The sequence below is a fragment of the Dunckerocampus dactyliophorus genome, chromosome 9 (assembly GCF_027744805.1).
Source record: "Dunckerocampus dactyliophorus isolate RoL2022-P2 chromosome 9, RoL_Ddac_1.1, whole genome shotgun sequence".
Classification (NCBI taxonomy): domain Eukaryota; kingdom Metazoa; phylum Chordata; class Actinopteri; order Syngnathiformes; family Syngnathidae; genus Dunckerocampus; species Dunckerocampus dactyliophorus.
In genome coordinates, this window is record NC_072827.1 from 22043982 (window position 1) to 22063148 (window position 19167).

The window sequence follows — 19167 nt, forward strand, 5'->3', positions numbered from 1 at the left end:
AAAAGCACAGCCAAGGCCTCAATGCATGAGATGAGACTTTCTGTCATGGCTAAGCAGTATCACACCATAGCTAAGTATATCTGAAGGACAAAACAATGTCTTCAAATCTCCTGCTTGGGCTGTATAGGGGCGGAATGTTTCCAGTAAATTTCCTGAAAAAATCCCCAAATTTCCAATATATATAAAAAAATAAAATAAATTAAATCAGGAATATTTTGGGGGATAAACAAACCAAAAATAATAATAATAATAATACGGTGATATACTGTAACTGTATAAATGTACTGTATCATAATACATAATAATGCATAATTATCAAGTTTTTATGGGAAAAAATATATAACGTTTTGTTGTGGTAAATATACATGCAAGCAAACCAATGCAAATTGTATGAATATGCAGATGTGACTTTTTTTTTATATACAGTATATCTACTGTACAGATGAACTCCCCCCAAATTTTGATTATTGATTTTCTAATAGAAAAATAGAAACACATTTTAAAGAAGAGACAATATTATTATTTACAATATCATATTTATCATCCAAATATATTACAAATATCTAATGATGTATATATTTTGTATGTAAAAACAATATATTTTACATAGTGTGATAAGCAGACATGCACACAAGTTAATACACATTTGATGAATATCACAGTACTAAATCTATTTCTTTCATTCTTTAATTATCAAAAAAAGGCTGAATAAATGCGGCAGAGTCCCATGCTCGTGATGGACGAATGTATAGCGCAAGCAGAAGGTGTGGCCTCAATACCCGTGCAGAAGGTTGCTTCGATATGTATGGAAGTGAGAGCTGCCCAAGAAATTAAATTTGCTTTAAATGTGGTTGCTGTAACCTTAATGATGAAGCAAGATGTTGTTTTCAACTCTATTCGTGTTTCCTGTTAGTAGTATATCGTATACTACTGGTGTGGGGTGTTTTGGCAGGTGGACAGCAGGTGTTGGAGGTCAGAAGATCATTTGTGGTTGAGTGCAAGCATGGATGTGTCCAGCATGATAACACTTTGTTTCATTTTCAGATAAAGCTCACCTTGCTGGGCTGAGGCTCCACCTTGGGTTTGACCATCTGTGTGCCAGGCGGGATCATGCCTTTGGGAGGGTCTTTGACTTCAACCTCCAAACCGGCATCTACAATGAGCATTGTTTCAATTCAATTTAAACAGAAAATCGAAATGAATCGTAGACAACCACTATATAGCCCACCAATTGTGTATGACTCAGTATATGAGGTTCAGCTAAAATGAAAGTGTTAAATGCAACACACCTATTTCAATTCCATCAATGGTGACGTGGATTGTGTAGAGGCCGACTGATCCTGGGGTCCAGTTGGCACTGTAGGTTCCGTCAGTGTTGGCACGTATCAGCATGTTCTCACTAGGTCTGAATAGGATAGAAAATGTAAGAAACAATACACTAGACTGTATCTCTGATTGATTCTTCATGATCTCAGGCACCTCTTTGGAGTTGGGGAAGCAAAGCGTAACTCCTCAAAAGAGTAGCTTTCATATGCCTACAAATATAAGAAGGCAGAATGAATAACAATCTGATCAGGTGAGGTTGAAAGATTTTCCGGTCAGTGGCTTGAGGCTGACCTTCATCATGGTGATGGCGATGTAACGAGCTTCTTTCACGATCATGGGTTCGTACGTGGCCTCCAGCTTAGGGGCTGGCAGACCTCCAAAAGTGAGGTCGGGTCCAGGTGATGAGGCGGCAGCGGCAGAGGAGGTTCCGGGTAGCCGCTGCAACTTTTTCACATTGTCAGGCTGCATTGATTTCTTCTGAGAAACAGGCACAGCCTTTACCTCCACCTGGAGATCAATCGGATATAGAGGAATTTTTAGTTCCGTTTTCGAGAATCTCAGATGCACAGAATCCGTTTTGCCGACCTTCATGTTTGGTACATGCACCACATCCCCATACTGGTCTTTGGTCTGCACGACGATGGTCGCCGGCCATCCGCAGCGAATATCGTCTTTGTTCAGGATCAGAGACGTCTTCTGGGGGTCTGCATAAGAGTCTGGTTGCAGCCACCTTGAGCCAAAACACACAAAACAACAATCAATACATGAGGTCTCACTGTGGGGTTCTCTGATGGCTGCTTTTCCACTGCACAGTACCATCTCCGCTTGCCTCAGCTCGAGACAAGACATGCTAAACAACAATGGCGAAAAACCAGAGTCTCCTGTATTTACTTCTTGGTATATTACTGTAAGGCAGTGGTCAGCAACCTTTTTGAGACCAAGATCCCTGGTCTTGGCCTTAAACCTGCACAAGATCTACCTCCCCATTTAATTATGACCCTTGCTAATTCATGTGATTTTTTCATTTTATTATGAAATGAATGCATTTTTTCAAGTTTGCGTGTCAGTTGTATGTGAACAACAATTGAAAGAAAGACAACAATACAAAATTCAAGAAAATCTTTATTTTAAGGGTATTTTATTGACGAATTCCCAAAACATGCCATGTTCAAAATTCTTCATACCCCTGACAATATTTTTTTTTAAATGTGCCAAATGTGGTAATGTTTCTCCAGTAGTTACTTCAAGGCGTCACAATGGAACAAAAAAACCCTGAATACTGTTGACCAAATGTTATACACTGATCTAAAAACTAAAGAAGACTTCTTTCCAGAAGAATATCAATAGGGGAAAAGTGTTCAGGTCATTCTCAATTTCTGGTCATCGTGGTCAAGAAAAAGGAGCTCAGCGAGGACCTACATCAGGGTCTTGTATGTGCCCACAGTGATGGAAAGGGTTATAGGGCAGTTTCCAAGCAGTATGATGTCCCTGTGTTCAGAGCATCATCAACAAGCACAAGAGGTTCAAACTGCTAAACACCTCAGTGGGCGTGGCAGGAAGCATATGGTGTCGCCCAAATTTGCCAGGAAAATCTGCAGAGAGGTCAACAAGAACCCACAGACCACAACCAAGGCCCTAATTAAAACACTAGACCAGGAAGGGACAAAGGTGTCACGGTCCACCATCGAGCGAGTCCTGCACCGAGGACGTCTCCATGGAAGTCGACCTCGGAAGACGCCACTGCCAAGAAGAAACATCTGGAAGCTCGCCTGGCCTTTTCTAGACGTCATCTAAAGCAAGATCCCAGCTTTTGGTCAACTATTCTGTGGTCTGATGAGACAAAGCTGGAGTTATGCTCGATATGTCTGGAGGAAGAAAGGGGAGACCTACAGGCCAAAGAACACTGTGCCCACTGTCAAGTATGGTGGGGGAAACGTTATTCTGTGGGGATGTTTTTCCTCCAGTGGTACAGGGAATCTCATCAAGGTCCAAGGAATCATGAAAAAGGAGGAATACATCAGGATCCTTGACGAAAATGTGAAGCAATCTGCTGAGAAACTGCAGATGGGCCACAACTGGATGTACCAGCAAGACAATGACACACCGCCAAGGTAGTGAAGAAATGGTTCAAGGACAATGATGTCAACGTCCTGGAATGGCCAAGTCAAAGTCCTGACCTAAATCCCATAGAAAACTTGTGGCATCACTTGAAGACGAGAGTGACGGCTCGGAAACTGACCAACCTGACCCAGCTTGAGGCTTTTGCCAAGAGAGAATGGGCCAACATCCCACAAGACATGCAGGAAGCTTGTGGACACATACAAGAATCGTCTCGAAGCAGTGATCAATAACAAAGGCTATGCTATTCACTATTAAAGGAAGACAATGGACGAGGGCATGAATAATTTTGAACATGGCATTTTTTGGGAATCCATCAATAAAATACCTCTGAAATGAAGATTTTCTTGAAATTTGTATTGTTGTTATTCTTTCAATTGTTATTCACCTATAACTGCAACAATAGCAAATATAGCCAAGTAGGTCTGTACAGCGGAAAAGGAACTTAAAAGCTCCTGTTTTAGTACACAGAAAATAACACTGAAGTGGATGAGATGTCTCAAGGTGGATTTGAGACAACTGAAGTTGCACATGCTGGACCTTGCTAGACGTCCTCCACTTGAGTTCTGTACGCATGTGATGAAGTCCTCCAGGAATGAGTGCTCGTTGGTTTGGAGGTGCAGGGGCAGGTTCCCCTCCAAGGCCTCTAGGATGATGGGAGGGTGGGACAGGGCCAGACCCTTCCCCAAGATCCCTGCATGGGCTTTACACACCTAAAAAAGGCAAAGGAATAAATAAAGGAAGACTGCAAGGAAGGGAACTATGAATTTAATTTACGTAGCTCACCTGAAGGGAGGCCTCCTCTAGGATCTCGAGGTCCTCCTCCAATTCACTGCCTGTAGTTAAAACAATGAATTAAACAAAGTATTATTATTATCACCACATTTACCACTACCACTATTACTATACCTATAGGGAGTGCCAGGTCTTTCTTCATAAGCGCTGCAGCGCACACACTGCCCAAGTACGCCAACTCTTTCTCCAACTGGATGATGCCCTGAAATGTCAAAGAGTGCTTAGTCAGACACTGTGACTTTCAGCTTTTATTCAGAGATAAAAAAAGAACCATTATGCAGAAATATAGAGAGGAGCAGACGTTACCTCATCAGGACCTGGGTTGAATTCATATCCCACAGCCACACACTTGAAGCCATAGAAGCACGCCTTCTCATCCTTTACATAATCCGAGGCGGTTTCCAGGGAAAAGAGAACTTCATTTCCTGCACAGACATGAAAGCCCCCCCCAAAAATCATTAATTAGAATATTCAAAAGGCATTGCAGAGGTGTGAGGACAGGCTTTGTCTTACCTGGCAGAACGAGAACCGCGGTGGGCCAGCCCATGGAGCCTGAGAACTTCTTGAGTTCAGTCCATGTGTTGATGGTGTCGTGGACCAGAGGTTTTCCCCCCAGGCAGGACAGGTGGAGAGTTCGGCTGGGGATGAGCAGGCGGAGGACGTCCTCCGGCTGAGCGGTGCCGCACTGCGGATCGAACTCTATGCTGGTCCAACGCACGCAGTCGGGGAAGGAAACCTGGCAAAATACAAGAGTCAAACTTCTGGTCAGTACAATAACAAAAGAACATGGCCCACAACCACTATAAACTAGTACAGTATTTGAATAACTATTTTTTTTATAATACACTCCTGATGAAAAAATGTATTTAAAATAGATGAAAAGTATTTACATTTTGCAATGTTGAATGTAAGCTAAGCTAAGCTAAGTAGAGCTTCAAAATGCAAAAAAAAAAAAGAAATGGGAGTGAGGCCAAAAAAAAATTGAGTAAGCAATTTATTGCAAACTACATAGAGAACAAACAAACTGAAATAGGCTGTTCATCAGCTGATCAAAAATTTAAGACCATAGCAAAAAAAAAAAAAAACAGATACCCCTCTAAAATAGAAATAAAATATTAAAAAACATGACTCAGTAATGACTAGCTGCAGCATTCTTGTTAAACACCTCATAAATAGGTTTGGGCATGCTTGATGCCAGTGTTTCCAGGCGGCTAGTAGAAATGTTGCTCCAGGTGGTGGAGAAGGTGGAGGGCATCCACTGTCCAGAACTGATGTCCATTTTTGTAAACTTCCCTGGCCATCCATCCCCAAATGTTCTCAATTGGATTTAGATCAGGGAAACACGTAGGATGGTCCAAAAGAGTGACGTTATTACTCTGAAAGAAGTCATTTGTCAGGTGGGCATTGTGAACGACAGCATTGTCCTGATGAAAAACCCTATCATTAACCGCACAGGTGTGGGCCTTCAGTCATGAGGGATGCCCCCTGTAACATATCCATAGCCATCTGTCGTTTGACACCCCTACACAACATGAAGCTCCATTATTCCTTTGAAAGAAAAGCAGCCCAGATCATGATGGCGTCCCCTCCGCTTTGCTGTGTGGAAAATACCTCAGGTGCGATGTCCTTGCCATGCTGGTAACGTTGGAACCCATCAGGACCTTCAAGATTACATTTTTTTTTTTTTTCCATTAGACAACAAAACCTTCTTCCACTTCCAGGAGACAACGCCTTTGAGGACACCTTTTCTTCTTTTAAAAGCCTTCTTTCAAGTATTGCTGTTTTTGCAGTGCAGAGCCGTTGACATTTTTTCAGGTCTTCACTTTTCTGTTCCATAACCCTCAGGATCTTTTACGTTTAAAATGACTGTCTTGCTGCATCCAGCTTCAGCAGTGATGGCACGCTGCGAGAGGCCTTGCTTATGCAGCTCAACATAAGCTCGAGAGAGAGAGCTTTTTTGCCTTTGCCAGAAAATGACATTGAATCCACATTCTTGACAAGATTTTGGCATTTAAAGTGCTGTGGTCTTCAACTTTTGATCAAACCATTTCAGTTTAATGATTGTTTACAATAAATTACTTATTACAATTTTATTTGTCTCACTCCCATTTCTTCTTTTTGCATTTTTAAGTTCTACTTAGAACCTCCTTAAGCTCCAACAGTGCAAAATGTAAATTCTTGCAATTTTTCAACTGTTCTTAAAATGTAAAACTTCTTGTTGAGATGATATAGCTACATACCAATTCCAAAGTAAAACAGGTGTTGTTAAGTAGTGATACCTAGTTTCGACCATAACTCTTGTTTATAAAGTCTTTTAATGTGTTACTGTGGCGCCATTCCCATGTGATGTTGGATTACTGCATCATTGTGAAGTTGGAACACACTGATTTGCCCTTCTCAGTGTCCCTTTTCTAGATGAAAAAGTTTAAATTTCCCAGTTTATCTGAATGCACCAAAAGCCATTAACGTACCCTGTACTGCGTGACCCCAGCTTGCTTGTAAGGGTGGTCGCTCTCGATCACTGAGTAGTGATTGGAGGTGGTGCAAGCGGACAGGCCCTGCTCGAGCTGGTTGCCGGTGGTGCTGTCGGTTGATTGGTTGGGGTTGAAGGTGGGCGGGGCGTACTTTTGGTTGAGGGCTGAGACAGCGGGGAGCAACTCTTGGACCAGCCCGAAGACCTCAACGGCAGCCTGGCAGGGTAAGAGGAGCAATTTTAAAAAATGAGAGAGACAATGCAACATTCCAAGTTGGCCTCTTACCTTTGGTACGGATGCCGCTACGGGTCCTATGTAGGCCAGGATAAGAGGGAGAAGCATGGAGAAGAGACTGGAGGAGCTTAGCAGCTCGGGGATGTCATCCACTAGAGAAACAATGGATATCAATACAGCTGATAACAATCTCCTTCTCAATACAGATAAGACTAAAGAGATGATCATCGACCCAAGAACAAGGGAAAAGGAGCCGCATAAACCCCTGTTTATTGATGAGACTGAGGTGGAGAGGGTGAAAACCTTCAAGTTCCTTGGCACACACATCAGCGAGGACCTCACCTGGTCTCACAACACCCAACAAATTCTGAAGAAGTCCCAAAGGAGACTGTACTTCCTGAGAAGACTGAGGAAATTTGGCATGTCCACCACAATCCTGAGTTGCTTCTACAGATGCATTACGGAAAGTGTCCTTACAGCCTCCATCACTGTTTGGTACGGTAACTGTACAACACGTGATAGGAAGGCACTCCAGCGGGTGATCAAGACCTCACAGAACATTGTTGGGGCAGCCCTCCCCTCACTGCAAGACATTTATAAATCTAGAGTCCTACGAAGAACACACAACCTCATCAAGGACAGCACACATCCACAACACTCATTATTCACACTCCTACCATCAGGCAGACGCTACAAGAGTTTGACGTCCAGGACCACAAGGCTGGCAAACAGCTTTTACCCACAGGCCATCAGGCTTCTCAACGAAGCACTCACACACGCCGCACGCAACACACGCACACACTCATAGCACTTTATTTATTTATTTGTTTGTATTAATGTCTCTTCTGTTGTTGTTGCTTAATTTATTGGTATATATGTTTACGTTTCTTATGTTCTTATTCTTTCTTGTGTTTTCTTTCTTTTCTTGGGAGAATGAACAGAATAAGATTTTCATTGCATAGTATAACTGCTATTTTACCATGCACTTGACAATAAAACTCTCTTGAATCTGAGAACAACAAATTAGATTGGGAAGAAAAACATCTATTCTAGTGGCACTTCCAAATGAGGTGTCTTATTACCCGGCTTACCATCAACAGCAAATGCTCTGTGAAGCAAATCCTTGGCCGCTCTGACTACAGCGCTCACCACAGACAGCGCTCGACTACAGTTTTTGTCCTCTTCGTTAGCTTTGCTCAGAAGCTGGGACTGAAGATCACCATCATACTCGCTCCTGAAGCAAAGAGACAAATGTCAGGGCGTACGGACATTAACACTGCAAAGATTAGATGTCGTAAAGCGAAGCATACCTGTAGTATAGAATCTGCGGGATCTGTCCTCGCGTCTGGTTGGTGCCATTGCTGCTCAAGCTACAGGTGCTGAAAGTGAAGGACACGCTGTCGGAGCACTGCACCGTGGTCATGCCGCCATCCCCGTTGGCAGTGCGGCTGCCGTAGTTACGCAACCGCACAGCATACTTGACCCCTTCCTACAAGACAATATATTATCTGAGGCTGCATTCACACTTGTGATTTTCTGAATCCTGGTGTGCACCAAAGAGGCAGGCACCAGCACACCAGAGTTTAGCTGGTTGTATTTACAATTCAATGACTGCAAGTGAATTTGGTGCAGTTCGATTCGCTTTACCTCAAACGTGAACATTACATGGACCAGTATTAAAATGAAAACAAATATACAAGAGAAAATGCCTAGGAAGTGCTGTCTCTAGGCTCTGCTCTCTCCCTCTGTGCCCCTCTTTAATATTATATTTTCCAAGTTTTAGGTGAAATCTAAGATGGTAGATATAAAGTCATGGAAAAAATTATTAGTTGTTTCTTCCATTTCTTGTTCATTTTAATGCCTGATATAACTAAAAGTACCTTTGTATGGCCAAATATAACGATGACAACAAAATTAGCTCACTGGAGTTAAATTTTTTGGCAGTACAATGCTATAGCTATTCATGTAAGAACTAGTGATTTTGGTTATTACCAAGAAAATTATGGAAGTTATTAGATATCAGTTCTTAAATTAAACTCTTATGAGCTATATTTGTTATCATCATTATATTTGTCCAAACAAATGTACCTTTAGTTGTACCAGGCATTAAAATGGATCAATAAACTGAAGAAACAAGGGTGGTCTAATCATTTTTTTCCATGACTGTATTAGAATATGGCCGCACGGTGGCTGAGTCGTTAGCATGTTGGATCGGGAAGATCTGGGTTCGAATCTCCATTGGGCATCTCTGTGTGAAGTTTGCATGTTCTCCGCGTGTGTGGGTTTTCTCCGGGTACTCAGGTTTCCTCCCACATAGCACGTCCCACATTCCAAACACATGCATGTTAGGTTATTTGGAGCCTCTAAATTGTCCATGGGTATGAATGTGAGTGTAAATGATTGTTTGTCTATAGTATAGTTGTCTATCGTTTGTCTATACAGCCCTGCGATTGGCTGGCGACCAATCCAGGGTGTACCCCGCCTCTTGCCCGAAGACTCAGCTGGGATAGGCTTCAGCTTACCACTGCGACCCTAATTAGGATAAGCTGCACAGAAAATGGATGGATGGTATCAGAATACAAAAGAACCTATGTATTCAACCCAGCAGATATTGGTATCTTGGTTTGATCTTTTAATTATTTTTATTTATTTAATTAACAAAGGGAGAGAAAAAAGAAATTACCCCAACTCCACCCCAGTCCAGCTCCATAACACCCGAAGAGATAAAAATCCACACAAAACAATCAAAAGACACAAATACAATACACCACCAAAAAAACCCCCCAAACAAAAACAATAATGATAATAATAATAATAATAATAATAATAATAATAATAATAATAATAATAATAATGACAATAATCACAACATCAATAATAATAATAAATAAGAAACAACTACAGTAACAATGACCATGATAATAATAATAAAAATAATAATTAAAAAAAAGATACAATTGACTCACGTCACGAAATATGTCACAAAAGCTGCTGTGCAAAGTCCTTACTTTATGCTTATGTTCTTTACTGCTCCATAACAAAAATACCAGTGTGTTTTTTGTGCGAAGGCAGCCTTAATTTATTTGCAATAAGTGTCATTAAATCGTAATAAATAATGCACACACACACCTTGAGAGGCACGGCCTTATCCAGGCGAATCTCTGCAATATCACTCGGAGAATCATCAGTGCTGTAAGTCCCCTTCACAAGCTCCAGAGATGTCCACCTGTGAGAATGAGCAGAGTCCCCAGGGTGCTCTGTCTGTGCCTGGGTGAAAGAACACAGAAACAGTTGACGAAAGTGACAAGAAAAGTCGACTTGACAATCAGATGTCCCCTTACGTCGTCAGCGAGCACTTCCAACTCATACTCGTGGATGCCGCCGCCTCCGTACACGCAGACACCCACCAAGACTACGCCGGGCTTGTCCACTGTCAGGCAGATGGCATCTGGAGAACCGTTGCCCGTGTTCCAGCTGCGGCCCTGGCTTGTCTTGGTGAAACGATTAGGGGAGGCTTTGACAGAGTGGAGTGAGTTGAGCCCGTCGACCTAAAAAACAAACAAGCAAAAAAAGGAGTTAGAAATTAGGGGTGTCCCGATCTAATCTTGATATCGTCCAGAACCCCCCCCAAAAAAATAGTATTTGACTATATCGTGTTGAATCTAAAATCTCCTATATTGGCACACCAATACGAGCAGTCAATTCCAGACTCCACCCGAGCACGTCTATCCAGCAGCGGCCGGATAGAGCCCAAGTGATAACAATAACAGTGTGTGCTAACGACGTACAGAAACAGTTGCATACATCTCTGTCCTGGCTGCTCATTACAACACGGTTTGTCACCACATCCATCAAAGTTACAGGCGAGTGCAAAAGTTGTTGTTTTTATATTTCAATTTATTTTATATTTATTTATTTTACAGGGACAGTGCATATTAATATGCCAGAATTAGCCAAAGGGCTATTTTTCATCTGGAGGCCCTCCCTCCTCTTAATCCCAAGGCACAAACACATACATGACAGCAGTACCAGTCAGTCTACAGTTAGTGTTGGCAGTTCTGATTGCCAATAAGCCATCTGGATCTTGAATGTATGATATCTGTTTTGATTTCTAATGGCTATGGGCGTGAGGTTCCACTCAGTGGCAGCTCTGATGGAGAAAGCTGTTTGTCCAATATACGTACATGGTGGTTCACTTATTTTTACACTTGACACTGACATTTAAAACATAAAAAATATATAAAAGCCAAGCTACACTTAATGCTAAGTGTCTGTCATGAATCATCAAAGGGTGAGTTTTTACAGTGGTTAACTTCTTTTTACGCTACTTAAAACAGTAGCCTGTCCAGTTAATACAAGTTTTGTGAAGACGACAGTTTCACTCTGGAACGAATAATTTCAATTTCCATTGTTTCCTATTGGGGAATAATTGTTATGTTTGTTTGAAATTTGTAAAAAACTGCTCCTAATTTCAAGTGACACCCTTTCATTCAATGCAAATAACAACGCTTGTCTCTTTAACAAGCGGTGAGAAGATGCCGGTGCAGAGTTGCTACTGTGGCGATTAATCCTGACTTCGATACATTGTGGAAGATACAGTGCCGTATTTCCTGTTACCGTTCATTAAAAACCATAAACAAACATTCATCCCATTTAAGTGATCCAATTTTGAAAAGTGTAGTCTTGTATTATATCCAGTGTGCTGGTCAGTGAATGTAGATACCTACCTCAGAGCCCAGGGCAGAGGCTGTTAGCTCAGAGACAATGGAGGCCAGTAGTCCACAAGTGTTGGACACCAGGTGTGGTGAGAAGAGCTCCACCTCTTTTCTCAAACTCTTCCTCACTGGAAGTACCACAATCACCAGCATCTTCTCCAGCACCTCCCGGAAGCTAGTCATTCCCATCAAATTCTCCTCGGTCTATAAGGGAAGAATGATGATGCAGTAAATATTTCCTCTTTATATCTTAAGTACAGACCCCGCCTCTCACCCAAAGTCAGCTAGGATAGGCTACAGCATACCCCTGCGACCCTGGTGAAGACAAGTGGCATGGAACATGGATGGATGGATCTTAAGTACAGGATAGTTCCAACACTCACATGGCTCAGCTTCTCCATGTGGGCCACCAGCAGGGGAAAGCGGTGAGCCAGGGTAGAGTCGTTCTCAGTGCTGACTTGCTTGACCAGTGAACGCAGCAGAACCTCGCCATCGTAAGCGATGGGCAGGATGGACGTCAGCTTCACAGATGTGTTGCACAGAGCCGACATCACCGCCGCCAGCAGACGGCTGCTGGATGTACGAAAGTTGGCCTCTGCAATGTCCTGGAAATACACCAAAGGCTTTTATTGCTTTGGTTTTATATTCCTCAAGTGTTCATTTAGCAAGTACTGAATTAGCCACATTGCATATTTAAAACTATGACTCCTTTTTAATATACTTTGTTGTTCCTTGAGGGGAAATTCTCTTTGTGTGCCCCAGAAAAAAAAAACTATAAATTAGCAGCAAACCTGATCCAGGCAGTTGAGCAGGTCGCAGAGGCAGGCCCACTGCAGTGCTGGAGTCGGGTAGAAGGAGTGGAAGCAGGCGGTGAAGGTGTTGTGGCACTCCAGCAGCACGGCCTCCAGCAGGGTGAGAGGCTGAGACAAATAGCCCTGCGGGTCATTGTCCAGCTTGGTCAGGCAGTTGTCCATGCTCTCCGACAGGATCTTCTTGAGGAGACTGCGCGTCTTGCCCACGCACTCGGCCAGCTTGCTCGACTCCTCCACCACAGCTTTGGTGCTCGCTAGGAAGTTGATCACATATGCAAAGTCTGTTTGTCAATCATGCTATGTAAGGTGGAGGTTATTGTTAATAACTAGCGGGAGGAATGATTGTGCAAGGTGACGGTTATCATTCATAACTGGTATGAGGTCTTCCTGATTATATGACACATCTGGGTTGGGCATCTGTGTACTGCTGCATGTGCAATCATGCTGTACCCAGGCACAGCTCTTTCAACTATGAGGGTGCCAGGGAAGTGCAACGCACCCAAGTCAGTTGGTCGAATAAAACGTACTGTTTCAGATCACGTAACATTTCCTGTGCAGTGGAAACTTTCAATTCGATCGCCCTGTACGTCGTGCTATTGATCATGATGCATAACATTACGTCACGGCTTTCAGTAATCATCCCTCTGCACATCCACTGCTGTGCCCGTCACTCATCAAAGTTAAGGATGAGTTTACTTCTTTTTACACTTGTATGACAGTTAAAACAAGTTACAATGTTACAATATTTGCAGCAGAGTTAATAAGAGCCTTAATGATGGTGACCGTTTGATTCTGGAACAGATCATTTCCATGATTTCTGATGAAGAAAACTTTATTCTAAACCTGTGTTTCAATATACAGTATATGAACTAACTCGTGATGTAGCTCTCCATGACTAGTGTTAACCTCCACATGCTCTTACCAGCAATAGGGAAGATCTCACAGATGTAGACCCTGAGCAGGCGGAGGCAGCACGTTCCCACAAAGCGCAGCCTCTCCAGGTCCAGCAGGGTGGCAGTGTATTGGAAGCCCTTCAAGCCTCGCAGCTCCTCTACACCCAGCACCAAGGTGGTCCAGCTCCAGTGGAGAATGCTGAGCAGGGACTCAAAACACTCCTATGGAGACAGATAGGTGTTACATGCTGAGTCGAGTGCCGTGCCAAGCCATGTGACAGTATCCCCCCTAAAAAATACAACATTGGGATATTAGTTACCACAGAGACTGTCCGAGCAAACGAGCGCTTAAGGATATGGACCGGCTCACTGGTCTGCTGTTTCCCCTTAGATGCATTGCCGTCGTTTGAAGGAAGTCTAATGTTGACAGAGGTCCGTTAATAAGGTATAAAAGGAAGCTTCAATCACTTTGAACACCACATTAGAAATGTTACTTGCCGGTAAAGTAGCTGAGGTATTTGACCCGCATTGACGTCTGTACCATTGTTTGACTTCTTTGAACTTTTGAACTGGAATACCACGCTAAAGGAAAAAAAATCATTAGTAAGACATCCAAAAGAAAGATGACATGTATTTGGGGTTCGCATGGAGTGTGTCGTACCCATCGTCAGTGGTGATGGTGGCTTGTCCATGGGATCCACAGTCACTGCTGGGACCAGACACCCGGGCCCAGGCCACGTACCACCAGCCCGACTGCAGCAGCACTGGCTCGTCAAACATCATGGCATATTTCTCCCTGTAAATAAGAATATATTACAATAACATCAAAATAAGGTTGTACACTTTAATATGACTTTAATAATAGAAATATGACAACATCTCTTCTATGTCGCACAAGTACTATCATTTCTTATATCATAGCCGGGGGATTATTTACTCAACTGCAGAAATTACAAGCATCATTAGGGGTAAAGCATTCATAAGGGCGGAGCACTTTAATTGTGTAAATGCATTTTAGAGAATAATATTAAATAATATAATAATATTTTTTACTGAACAATAACAACACTAAAATTAAAATAATGTATATTATAGTAGCTGTAGCTACTACGGCCAACCCCTCAGTAAGAAAAGCAGCTATTGGCTGTCTTAAACGTTGCTTGATGATGCAATCAGCTAATTTGCATTTTATTTGCATACGCTGCTATAACAGACGCTGTAAGCAAAAAGCATAACCTCGTAGGAGAGAAAAAAAGTAAAGAAACACCTTAATTACGTGTAAAACTACAAATAAACTTGTTTCTTGGATTGTTAATTTAAAATTGGCCATCACTTCATCAAACTAAAAGAATTTTAATATTTTATCCTGGCTAGCGCCTCTCAAAGCCTAGAGAGCCTAATAATTACATCCGGACTCATCTGCAGCCTGCCTTTTTATCTTGTATTTAGGATTACTTGTTTCATTTATCACACAATGTTCTTCCATTACATGTTCTGACACACTGGCAGGTAAGTGACCAAGTCCGAATGAAGCTTGAGTGAAACATTTCCGTTTTAGAGCCCGCTCTATAAAACAGGGCGAGATCCACCTGGGTGGCTTTGTGATTCATCGATTCGTGGAGTTCCACTATGCTCTCAGTGTGCAGTGGGAGCAGACGGCACACTGACCGCCTGTGACTGCTTTGGGGCGGATGCCTCAGCATCACCCGCTGCTGCTCAGTGAGAACAGATACTACAGAACAATACGTGCTTTCAAAGTCCCCGGATACCAGAAAATTCTCCAACGATGCCAGAAAAAGTCGCTAGGTTTGTTGTGAATCGCTTTTGAGAAAATATGTCGCCAAGAGGGTTTGGAATGTCACCAAATTTAGCGACAAAGTCGCCAAGTTGGCAACATTGGCTCAAGTAGCTCAAGTCCTTTATTTACACCAAACTCCCACATCTGTGAGCAACTGAAACCCTTGGTTACACTGGCATGAGACGAATACTTTTATCTATACTCTATTTATCAGTGCTCATGTAAAACATTTAACAAAATTTTACCATGCAAAATCAAAAATTTTCAAACAGAATTACTTACTATAAAAGCAATTAACCAAGTAATCATGTTCAGTATTTCAAGTTAATGAACATTAAAAAAGGTTTATGTTTTTTAAGTGTGCAAGGGGTACGTGACTGTGAAAAGCGCTGGCTTAAAAGAAGTCTAACGTAGTGCCATCAAAGACGGGGCACTCGTGAATCCAGACACATGAATCCAGAGGTGCACCCTCCTTTGCGTGATATTGTGTTGCAAATGTTGTACTGAGCCGACCGCTCTTTTAATGAAGTTAAGCAAACTATTTAACCGCTTCTTCTTCATTGGTGTTTGTGCCTATTTCTTCCAGTCGGCGAAAGTTGGAATCCAAATAAAAACAAAACGATGCTGGGAGAATCGCAATGTTACTACCGGTTCCCTAATCTAATGAAACAATTAATTATGGCACAGCGTTTAATACAGCAAAAGCCATTTTGGAAGAAATATGGCATCAACTCGACCTGGCAGCGCAGTCATATGCCAGTACATCAGTCTCAGCCAGCAGATCTCCATCGGTCTCATGGTCGCCACCATCAGGACCCAGTTCAAACAGCTGTTAAAACAACACTTGATTGAAATCAATTCGAAATGAGAGGTCTCAATTTGAAAATAGAGGAAAAGGTGTAGGAAGGTTACTCACCTTGATCTTAGCGGTGTACTCTCCTCGTCCACCAAACAGGCCCAGCCCGCCTAGCAAGATGTCTGCGTCAGAACAAAAGCGGATGGCCTCCACGGAGTGAGCAGAGTAGCCCCAACCGCCACCATGACCTACAACATCCTACATTGTTAAGCCTGAACAGTGTGCTGAGTGCTCTGTAATATTTCACATAAGTGTCATAAGTGTTCAGTGGCTACATGCAAAAAATAAAAAAGTAGGCCTACTCTCAAAGCGGTTCACCACACTGTAGTCCTCCTTGGAGTAGACCTTCATTACCGCCTGCGTCTCTTCCTCTGTGCTGGCCACGCCCATCTTCAACTCTTGCATGGCCGCCAGTGTGTCCAAACAACCTGTCAGCAGCAGCACAGCGTCACATAAATTGACGACGTAGCTTTGCAGTAAGCAAAAACACGATGGGAGACGTTCTTGCGCATTACCGAGAATGTGTAGCGCTCCGTGGGAGCGGGTGGTGGTGGCGTGCGACCCCGCGGGCAAAGCCAACTCCGGGCTGAGGATGCTGCAGCGAGCCTGTAGGTCTGTAGCGGAGGGCATCCTAGCGTCAGCTATCACCGCGTTGTAGCACCACATCTCTCTTGAAGCTGGTAAGAACCTAAATGGGAATGACAGTTTTAAGGACTACTTTAAGAGCAACCCTGAGGGATGTCAGTATCCAAGCCAGTATCAAATTGCTGTCGGTTGTTCTTTGGCTTAATATTTGAGTGATTGCATACTGATTATAAAAGGTACTGACCTCCATATGACATCATACACAGGGTCCAGACACAGTCCAAATCCCTGCAGGTCCTCCTGCTCTGAATCATTGAAGGTACGGCAGCTTCCGTCCATTTTGTTGATGAGCAAGCATTTGAAAGGCGGCGGCTCGGACACAGAGGAGGGCACCAGCCCAATGATGTGTTTGCTAGCAAAGATCTCAGAGGTAGCCAGCACGTGGGAATTGATGAGGGCCTCGTCAATCCGCAGGAACGTCTGGTCTCCACTGGCACCAATCCAGGTGGCCTTCCGTCCATATTTGGCACCGATGTTCGGCATGGGCGACGGCTTGGCATTCCAGTAGGGCATGTCAAGGATGGGACGCCCGAGTTGTCCTTTCTGAAAGATTGTGTTTTAAAGATTTAACGCTAATTCTCAATTGAGTTTCTCAGTGGGAAATTTTTCATTCTTACCGAGAAACTACCAAAGGTGAAAACCTGGCCATCCACAAGAAGAACAACTGTGTGGTTGCTGCCTGCTGTCACTTGAACACTGGCACCAGGCAGAGCCTGGACCAGAGTTGGAGAACCCCTACAAGGTAGAATGTTTTAGCTAGTGAGTACAGTTTTAAGTTTGTACATTTACTGTATGTCTGCAAAAGCAACTGAAGCGGTACCTGGAGTTAACATCCCCATGTCCAAGTTGGCCATGTTGACCATAGCCAAACGTGTAGACATCTCCATTCTCCATCAGCACCACTGCAAGACAAGGAAGTCATTGAATTTTATGCACAGTAGGGCCTTGGAATAGCACTACTCCCCATACATCCCCAAGTGTTATTTGAGAGGAGATTGAGGGCAGTGAGAAAATATGCAGCAAGTGGAGAGTGTGGAGTATAATACTGCAGTATAACAATGTGAGCCAACAATAGCATGTGTCCTCAGATTTTATCCAAGAGGAGACTGAGGGCAGTGTGAAAATGTGCCGCTGCAGCAAAGTGGAGACTCTGAAGTATAGTCCTGCAGCGTCCGTAGAAAACAGATAGCAATTGGCTAAGCTAATGTTTGTCATTCCTAAATGTTTATCCTCAAATGTTACGATGACGTGATGATGACTACTCAACCAATCAGCAACCAGCAGGCATTCACTTTCCTTGTACGGTTAAATCCTGTTTGACCACGTTGGAGAAATAGTAACTCATACTGTAGGACCAGCTTGTGCCAATGGAAAAGTGTCAATAGCGAGTACAGCCGAGCCAAGGTTGGTACCATGCAGTGGAAAAAAGTGCATGTGTCATCACTTCATAATACAGTGCTGGTTAGTGTGACTTTGCTGACTTTGTGGCCGATTTATAGCCACTCTGCTGTGCAAAGTGGTGGTAATTCATTCATAACTGCCTGTGCGTGCGCAAACATACCACAGGTTTCATTTATGAAATATTATAGTCTATTTAGTTCTACTTCACAAGATGGCAGTTAATATTAATAAGTGGTGGGAGGGGCGATCATATTAATGATATGACTCATCTACTTTGTGCTTGTGCATGACCACCCGTGCCAGGACCAGGGAAGCACTCACACCAGTCAAGCAAGCGGATTTTAGCATGTGCTCAAGCGTGCCGTTAACCTCCTACCTGAGTGGTGAAAACCGCAGCTGACCTGTACAGCTCGCACCTCACAGTCAAACCTGACTGCCCCGGGCGGGTAAGTGGTTATCTTACTGGCATCTTTCTCACCACGCTCGCTGCTTCCGTCTAAAAGAAATGAGAAGAATAAATCACACAAGTTATGTTTTGAGTTGAAAAAGGGCTTGGGAGGGGAGTGATGCTCAGCTCTGACAAGAAGACCAAGAAGACGTCTGGTACGGTCCTGAGGGGAAAACTACGCTGCTGGAGGGGAGAGGAGAGAAGCAGATGGACATGCTGAGAATGAAAGAACTGCATAACACAACACATTTTGTGAGCAATCTGGTTTATTGAATGGAGCCGACTTTAAAAGTAAATATTGACTGGCTCACGGCCCAATTTAACACGTAGGGTTGAAAGTTCATCTCAAATAGACAACTGAGTGAGAACAAAGAACACCAAAGCTGTTGTGGAGGTCCTAGACATAAACACCAACAAGACAACATTGAGGTTGCTGCTTCTTCTTGAAGGGGAATGTTGCCAGAGTGGACATTTGCCAAGTATGAAATGCACAGTGCAGTGGACCCTCGAAATGAATCAGCATTCAAACAACTTGGAATTAGAACAAATTTACAGAAAAAAAGCAACCCAAAAATCAAGACAGAATTCTGGCTAGCTGTTGTGAGTACTGGTTATTAAGGTGCATTGTTTTATTAATTTTCATGCTTTACAT

The 19167-nt window shown here is 43.1% G+C and overlaps 1 protein-coding gene across 17 annotated transcripts in view; it reads right to left on the minus strand.

The window, feature by feature from the left end:
- Positions 1 to 19167, minus strand: part of mycbp2 (MYC binding protein 2) — an 87873-nt gene that overhangs the window by 33606 nt on the left and 35100 nt on the right. For all 17 annotated transcript variants that reach the window (XM_054786400.1, XM_054786403.1, XM_054786401.1 and 14 more), the window contains 31 exons: positions 18444 to 18563; positions 17487 to 17568; positions 17284 to 17401; positions 16851 to 17209; positions 16537 to 16709; positions 16324 to 16449; positions 16082 to 16209; positions 15903 to 15994; positions 14029 to 14163; positions 13866 to 13949; positions 13688 to 13784; positions 13397 to 13589; positions 12454 to 12728; positions 12046 to 12267; positions 11675 to 11866; positions 10289 to 10495; positions 10077 to 10214; positions 8258 to 8436; positions 8039 to 8181; positions 6999 to 7099; positions 6711 to 6929; positions 4753 to 4975; positions 4546 to 4664; positions 4354 to 4441; positions 4231 to 4280; positions 3985 to 4157; positions 1912 to 2056; positions 1618 to 1833; positions 1480 to 1535; positions 1290 to 1405; positions 1056 to 1153 (listed from right to left, as the gene is read on the minus strand). In XM_054786400.1, coding sequence (XP_054642375.1) covers positions 1056 to 1153; positions 1290 to 1405; positions 1480 to 1535; positions 1618 to 1833; positions 1912 to 2056; positions 3985 to 4157; positions 4231 to 4280; positions 4354 to 4441; positions 4546 to 4664; positions 4753 to 4975; positions 6711 to 6929; positions 6999 to 7099; positions 8039 to 8181; positions 8258 to 8436; positions 10077 to 10214; positions 10289 to 10495; positions 11675 to 11866; positions 12046 to 12267; positions 12454 to 12728; positions 13397 to 13589; positions 13688 to 13784; positions 13866 to 13949; positions 14029 to 14163; positions 15903 to 15994; positions 16082 to 16209; positions 16324 to 16449; positions 16537 to 16709; positions 16851 to 17209; positions 17284 to 17401; positions 17487 to 17568; positions 18444 to 18563 — 4667 coding nt within the window. The remainder of the gene's footprint in view (positions 1 to 1055; positions 1154 to 1289; positions 1406 to 1479; positions 1536 to 1617; positions 1834 to 1911; positions 2057 to 3984; positions 4158 to 4230; positions 4281 to 4353; positions 4442 to 4545; positions 4665 to 4752; positions 4976 to 6710; positions 6930 to 6998; positions 7100 to 8038; positions 8182 to 8257; positions 8437 to 10076; positions 10215 to 10288; positions 10496 to 11674; positions 11867 to 12045; positions 12268 to 12453; positions 12729 to 13396; positions 13590 to 13687; positions 13785 to 13865; positions 13950 to 14028; positions 14164 to 15902; positions 15995 to 16081; positions 16210 to 16323; positions 16450 to 16536; positions 16710 to 16850; positions 17210 to 17283; positions 17402 to 17486; positions 17569 to 18443; positions 18564 to 19167) is intronic.